General features: G+C 28.6%; 1 protein-coding gene across 1 annotated transcript in view; it reads right to left on the reverse strand.

Annotated features, from left to right (window-relative positions):
* Positions 1–1,425: 1,425 nt before the first annotated feature.
* Positions 1,426–8,819, reverse strand: part of LOC111036406 — a 10,289-nt gene continuing 2,895 nt past the window's right edge. Inside the window, exon 3 of the mRNA XM_022318422.1 lies at positions 1,426–3,625. Within this exon, the coding sequence (XP_022174114.1) occupies positions 1,426–3,246 (1,821 nt within the window). The 5' untranslated portion in view covers positions 3,247–3,625. The remainder of the gene's footprint in view (positions 3,626–8,819) is intronic.

Genomic DNA, 8,819 nt, shown 5'->3' on the forward strand with positions numbered 1-8,819 from the left:
CAAGAAACATTTAAAATATTTTTCTAAACAATTTTTTTATGAAATAATATGCGCTATAAACTCTAAAAAAAAAACGATTATATGCTAAATATGCCTTTTTACACCCAAAACATGCAAAAACATGCACTATTAAACTTCATATTATTATTACTATTGTTATGAAACGGATTTGTATCTCGGTTAGCATATTTTTCTGTGTAGCAAAAAACACATGCAAATGCATGAACTTACGAGCCCTGTACATTAGTATCAATGTAGTTTAATTTATTATTAGACATTAGAATATAGTGCCTAATAATATATGAATATTAATTTTTGACTAAAAATTGCATTTGAAAATTTCATTGTGTGTTTATTCAATATAATAAAATAATTAGGTACCTACTTAAAAGTTTAAGTAACCACATGAATAATATTTTTATAGACTTCGAAATACAAGAGTGTAGGTACCTACTAAAATATATACACTATTAAACTATTTATATATATATATATATTATTTTATTATTTTTGTAATTTTGGGTGGATTACGATATGGTATACAGTATAATATATTAGTTAATATTGGTTGCTGTAATTGTAATACCTAATTAGTAGGTATATACAAATACACAATACATTATTTACACATACATATATAATAGGTATAAATGTATATAATTATGTTGTTATATTAAAAAATGTCCATAATATATATATATATATCTCCGCCTCGAAAAATATGCACTTAATGTTAAGTGTAACGTATTGTTTATAGACCAATCACCAAACAATTAATAATGAAGTTGTAGTATATGTTACTTAATAACTACTACTTTGAAATTATATTCAAGGACCTATTAATCAAAAATATACAAATTATTTTCAAGTATCATAATTAACCAATTAGGTATAGACATTGCTATAGTCACAGTAAGAGTAACCATGTATTTAATCCATATTTTTGGAAAATTATTTCTGTCGTATTATAGTATTGTATAGTTTAAAAAGAAACACAGTTTTAATTATTTTAATATATACTTGAGAGGCCTTCAAAACATTGAATTGCAAACAATTTAACGTCAAAATGTTAAACGTCAAAGTAGTGCGAACGATAAACCCGTGGCCCACCCTGTACTTACTTATAAACAAACTATGTTATGAGAATAAATTATATATATTATCTATGGCGAAAGTAATAATCATCAGTACAAGTATATACCTATATTAATATAATTATACTTAGAATTGACTATTAATTCAATGTAGGAAAAAAAATTGAAGGGATCTGCAAAACAATAATTAAAAATCAATCATATAATATTTAAATAGTACATCGTACAATAATGCATAATGATTCATATGAGTACATTATCGTGGTAAACGTCTCTTAAGTACAATTTTAAATTAGACAAAATTAAAAATGAATTATATTATACATACCTACTAGGTTTTATATTTAAAATCTAAACATCTACCAGGTTTTTCACTAAACATATTTATTACATTTTTACTAAAATTAATATCATCCAAAATCATTTTATTTTCAATTTTTATCATCGTAAGAGCATTTAATATTTCTTCAACCAAAGTGTTATCTAGGCACGTCTTAATGCTTCTTAAAGTTGAAAAACTGTTTTCCTGTCCAGTGGTCATTGGAGGAACTGTTATTAATAGTCTTAAAAGCAAAATAACTTCTTTAAAAGTATCAATCATATTATTCTTCAGCATATATTGATATGTTGGAATAATACCAGATAAAGAACGAAATTCATCTCTATAATACATGACTACTAGTTCAGTTCTCAATCTATCTTTATCGAAAAATGGGTAACAATGAAACGTACACTGAAGTAATTTAATTGGAAATTTTTCCTTATAAACGGGGTATTTTTCAGACTGAAATAGCTTAACGGCGGACAAATGTTTAGTGAACTTTAAGCGATCTTTAGTTGTGTCAATTAAAATATTACAAATTTCAACTGCCAATTTTTTTCGAGATTCATTGAGCTCGTAGTCATGGATACTAAGATTATTGTAATGCTCGTCTAAATTTTTTCTTTTAACGTCCACGTCCGGCAAGTTCGAAGCCAATTCAATAATATCAGGAACCCGATTACGTACGTTTGATATATTTTTTTCGAACTGTTGAACCAAAATCGGTATACGTTCGTCAGCAGAGCCGTCCAATGCGGCGGTTTGCACACTGTCGTGGAGACTGTGGATGTTTGGCATTATTTCATAGAAGACCGCCGACCACTGTACAAACACCGAATCGCTCAGTAAACGGTTTATCGATCCCGCCTGTTTAATTATTGACGTCTGTTGAGATGTTTCTATTATGATGTCCATACACTGCATCATCTCACTTCGATACACGTAGACCGTGTCCAGAGTGCCACCCAACCTGGTGAAATTGCATCCAGTCTGCGATGGCCGTTTGCCCACTATTCCGTCTAGCACGGCAACCCTTTGCGGCGAATTCAAAAAGAATTGAGTTATGTCCGACAAATCCGAAAAGAACATTTGGACTTCTCTGTCACCAGAAATCGACTGAGTCATTTCAATGTCCAACTGGTGCGTGTGGCAATGCACATTGTACGCATACGGGTACATTTTCTTAACTCCAGCGTTTACTTTACTTATTACCGCTGCACCGCCGTACGATTGAGCTACTACTTTGTACGTTGCGCCTTTTAAGATCGTGTTCATTTCGGACAATATTGTCTGTGTCAATGATTCTGTCGTTATGTTGGTTGGGTCGCCGGTTCCGTTGGCAGCGTTGAAAAAGCCCCAGAAACGTTCGACGGGCTTACCTTTTAATTCATAGCGGAGAAGTACGACCAAATGTACGGTGCTTGAAACATGAGTGGTCCCGTCAACAATTATTGAAATGAATGGCACCATTTCAATTTCCGATAAAATTTTCTGCCGGGCTACAAGGAGTATGCAATTCAATAAATCGTTGTGGATTGTCATCGATGTCCAATTTACGCTAGTCGAGTTTTCCAAATAGCAATGCAGACTTATGTCACAACCTTTGCATAGTTCAATAGCGCCTGAGAATACGGCATAGTTATTTTCGTGGGTCGTTGTATTATTGGCACCACAATCCTTCAGCGGGCGGCTATTCTTTCCACAAAACAGTGCACATTTGAGATATTTTTCTAGAATATATCGGTTTTTTTCGATTTGCTCGTTATTGTGGAGATGTATTTTTTGATGATTCAGATTTTGAACGGAATTATTATTTATCGACGATTCCATTGTACGTTAAGTTATGTTATTATGATAGTATTCAAGTGATTAAAAAAAAAATATAATATTACAAATCTAATAGTTACCTACGTCGCGCCAACAAAACATATTTCATAAAAACAATATTACTTTATTAAACTTATTTCATTATTATTGAGTCATATAAGTAATGGGACTTATAAGTATTTGACAACGACTGATTTACCCGGTTGGCGGTTACGGGCTATAGGCTGTAGCTATCCATATACAATATAATATGCTCCTCGCTCGCTGTCCTTTTGACAGGCAGGCAGTGATTAAGTCGATTGACGAAGACGGATGCGTCATTCACAATCGTCTCCTCTTCTTTAATTTGTATTCTTCATCACATCAGCATCAGCAGGTATATCTATAATATAATAAAGAAAATATTAACTTTTTAAAAATATTATAACAACTTACAATATTAACATTTAATAATACCTATACCTATACCTAGCTATTAGGCTATATTGCTAGTTATTTCACTTTTTATTGAATTTGTCATTAATGCGCATCCTGACAAATACATTATCCTACCTATTTATTAAAAGTGGTACATCTTATAGTCAATATCTATAGTATCTAAGTATCTTGCTTTTCATTCATTCTCAATAGCATTACAATACTACGTGGGAATGACCTAGCCATATTTTATTTTAGTCCTCTGAACTGTAATATATTTAATTTTAAAATGACAAGTCAAAATAATTAATCAAATAAAAATAACTTATTAAATATTCATTGGTCGTTCTCTGGTAAATTATGAAGAATACTTTTTCAGAATGAAAATCGGAGTATTATAACGTATTATTTTAATTAAAGTCATCCGTCTAAGTTTAAAATAAAATATCATTCCATGGTCTCACAGAAATAGATGATTGACAATTTGACATGCAAGATGTGCACTCGAGTTCATTAAATTGTCCGCGGTTCACCATACACGTTTACCTACTATATACACGTAAAAATGTCTAAAGATCATTTAAGTCAAATGTCAGAAATAAATATTAAATAAATACGCGACTCTCAGGATTCGAGCACTTAACGATTCCACATTTCAAGATAGTTTTGAAAAACAATATTAAAACAAATATTATACCTACATCTGACAGTTATGTATGTTTCACAGATCAAATAGATCTTAAAATGTTTAAGGTTTTTAATGGATGTTGTGATTCTACCACCACAGAAAAAAATATTTTTAAATATAGTTTTTTAGCTAAGCATTTTGAAATATAAGTCTTATCAATAGTCTTAAATTAGGTATTAAAAACATTTATTTATAAAACATTTATCAGAATTATATTCCACCATAGACATAGAGAATACTGAATATGTAAAATATATGATATTGTCTTTTAAAAGTAGTGAAAATATTGCATGCTCTATCTTCATTTAATTTTTGAAATAATTGAGGACAATTTCAATGTTTTTGTGTACCTACATGCATTTTAATTACTATAAAATGTTATGTATATTTTCTTAGGATTATAAAGTTTTTTAAATTTATTTTATTTATTTTTTATTGGTCTTGAAATTAATAATTTCCGCTTCGACATCCATGACCTAATGGATAATAATAGCGTTACAAAAAAAAAAAGAATTAAATTAGTTATACAATGAAACAATTGGCTCTTATAAATAGGTATGTACATGGTAATATTAGTGTAGTTATCTTATAATAATTTGTAAATTTGTGATTTTTTGAAGAAGTCTATTGTGTTAATTCTTTTTCCGAATTTGGGCCTAGACATTCTCCAATGTCGTGGCTTATGTATAATTATGCTTTAATTTTATGTTAATTATTTATTGTAATTGTATTTAATAGTTAGCTTTATAATTTTTAGTAGTACTATGCATTTTTAATAAGTCATTTGCGTTTGAGACGACGGAAGGGGTTTTTGTATACTTATAGTGTAAAATAAAGATGTGTCCCATTATTTGGTTGTTGAATTTTTTGAAGATAACCCAATAAAAGTAATTCTGACTGGTTGGTTTAAAACAAAAGGCACATGTATGTATGACCAACCACCAGAAATCCTAACATTATAAGAAAATGTGTTGAACTCAAAATTATTCATAAATCATAATGTTATAATTGAATACAGTTATCACGCAGCTAAAGAGTTAAAAATATGAAGATATATTTTTAAACATAATTTAGTTAATCTATCTGTCCTGTCACGGCGTTGCCCGTGTATTATATAGCTATATAAAAGACGGGAGGTCTTTTACCCCCATAGAGGTTAGGTAATTTTGAATAATCCATTAAAATAAAAATAATAGTAATAATATTTACAAATGATTCTAATGATTCTATACACATATTGTTATTAAAAAATGATTCTATAGTTATAATTATAATTTGTATAGTTCATTATTTTGATTGTGTACACGCCGATGAGCGTGTTTAACCTTGTTTGGCAATTTACTAAAATTCAATTTTATTAAACCTGATTTGCCCGATATTTAATGGCAACTAAAAAATTAAAATAAATACCAAGTTCTGCTAAAAAATTAAGAAGTTGCGGGGAAAATTAGTTATTAATTAAAATAAACATGCAAATTGTATACCTATACACATATTGTATGGCGCGGCAGCCCGCGGGTGACTAAGTTTGTTTAAAATTTTAAGAATGATTGCTTAAACTAACCTGATGAACAAACACTTTTAAAAAAAATTACTATAAAATTATTCATTAATCTTCCAATTGATTCCACTGTGAAATGAGCACTAAGAAATTATATATTTACTGTTTTATATCATAGATAGAAGATAGATGGATCTGTTTTAAATGATGACCAATAAGCGTGATACCTCGACTAAGTGAAATAGGAATTTATTTTTATATACATAGATATATTATATAATATATAGATAGTTTGTAGAATCTTACTTCTCAGAACAGTTCATATCTTAACTCCGATCAAACACATAGTTAGACGGACAAAAAGTTATGGATGCATGTCGCAATGGAAACCCACAGGTCACCGTGTTGTAAAATATATAGATATATTTAGATATACAGTTTGTACGTAAACAATTTATTTTTGCCGATTTCAACCCTTTAAAATCAAAATTTTGAAAGATTCTTTCTTAGTGGAACTTGACATAAAATATAAATCCATTCTCAAAATTTCAATTCGATAACTCAAATAGGTTCGGTTCTCCGTTGATTATTGCTAAAGTAACTTTCCTTTATACATAGAGATAATATTATAAAAACATTTGTATTTGTTTATCGTAAGAATTAATAAATAATAATATACAACTGAGGTGACCAACGACTGTTAGTACTCTTAGTAACAGTGCATTTAAAAATTGTGACTAGAACTTATACTACCGATAGATAGTAACTGCAACATTTCAAACCGTTATATTATTTGATTTTACTTCATAAACACCACGAATATATTCAGGAGCCATACTTAAGATGGTATTTTTATTTTACATTTTACAATTTAAATGCATAATAAATTGTTATTCAAACACAAATTCATTTTTAAGCTCATACATTATAATATATTTGAATTAGAAACATTTTATTGTTATAAACTTACAAGCTACCTATCTTTAAAATTATATAATATATTTAAAATACCTTTATTATATAGATTAATTTATTTTTACAGATTTCAACCCTTTAGAATCAAAATTTTGAAAATCGGGCGACGGGGTGACACTTAGGAAGGTATTTGGAACAATTCTGTGAAAAAAAAATGGAAAAAAGTTAAATAGCAACACCACAAAATTGGTACATAAAAAAGGCCAGTTCTTTTATATATATAAGGATTACTGTGTATTAAATGCTATGTAATCAAATATTTTATAAGATTGGTCCTTTATAAGATGTATTATTGTAGTTGGTTATTGTTAGTATAAATGATATGTGTTGATATTCCAGATTTATTATTTAAAGCCAGCAAAATGGTAAAAAAGGATTAATTAACACTGACAATCATCCACCAATGACAATATCTAATTAAAACCTGAATAAAGAACAACTAAAAATGTATAAAATCTGTATATTTCATCCTTGTGTCTTATATTTTTGGGTGTTTTATCTCATAAAAATATAGCTTTTTTTATAAAATCAAATCTTTATACTAAACTTTCTAACTTAAAGTCTGAAGATGATAACTGCAGCAAACATTACGGACCAAAAAAAATCCTCAAATACAAAAATATGAGTTAATGTTTTAAAATAATAGCTTCATCTATATTATTTATTAATATGAATGGTTTAAATGAAAGGTAAGTAAATCAAATATTTTTTTATTGTTTACATTTTTTAAATTTAATGACATTATAATTATAGTAGTGTAAGAATTTTATAACAATAGTATCTAATTTTCTATATATTTTTTTTAATGATTGATCAAACAAATCTTGATTATGATGTTTACTTTGATAAAAATTCTGCAAATATAATTTTATTGATACTCTCAGTAGACATAATGTAATAAAATCAACTGATCTAGAACTTGGTAATTATATTGCATTCAATTTTATTCTAACTATGTAAACAATGAAAAGAGTTATATTTCTAACTGGATTATAGATAAAGAAAGCTCAGAAGTTGTTAAGCAGGGACAACTCAAAAGTCAGTATGCCATCAACTAAAACCCCAGAAACTGTTAGTTTATATCAACTCCAAACGGTCAGTGTGATAAAATAATAAGAATTGTAAGATATCCATTTTAATCTTGCATTATTTTGTATTTAACACGTTGACTGCATAAAAAATAATAAATCATTGACTTACAACATATTTTGGACTGCAATTTATGGTGTATGTGTATGTAGTATATGTATCAGTGGTTATATCAGTATTAGTTATGATTTTGTTATGAGGGGGGGGGGATATATAGTTTGTTGGATAAAAACAAAGTGGAGGGCTCTGTCTCCAACACCCCCTTAAAGAGGTTTTATTATTGTTTTAATAATTCAGTACATAATTACATTTCACTTAAAAATTGTATTAATATTGTATCAATTGTTTGATTTATAAGAATTGTGTAAGTGGTTATCAGTTCATTATCATCACAATCACTGCAAATTGAAAAAACACTTGTTTACCCATAGGTAATATAAGTATAATATTCTGCTAGCTTATCATGTAGTCTACTAGCATGAACTAAGATATAACATCTAGTTATGGATAATCTTAAATCTTTGTCAGTTAGGCATTAAACATAAAAAAAGCTCTGGGGGGAGTGGGGGATCTACACACATAGCAGCCTCCCCACCATAACTATGATTAACTTCTCATACACTGCCAAAAAAAGCAAAAGAAAAATGGTGTCGGGGTTGTTGTTTTGTGATTTTTGGAAAGTATATTATAATACAGTCAAAACTCTTTATAACGAAACTCTTTACAACGAAAAACTCTATATAACGTAAACATTACATAATAATGGTTGGTTTGCTATATAACCCATTAGACAATTCATTCTCTATAACGTATTAGTCACTCTCAATAACGAAACAATACTTTATGTTTCATAATACAATTTACGTGTTATCGTATCCATTACATATATAAACTATAAAAATAATC

Source organism: Myzus persicae, unplaced genomic scaffold (assembly GCF_001856785.1).
Source record: "Myzus persicae strain clone G006 unplaced genomic scaffold, MPER_G0061.0, whole genome shotgun sequence".
Lineage (NCBI taxonomy): Eukaryota > Metazoa > Arthropoda > Insecta > Hemiptera > Aphididae > Myzus > Myzus persicae.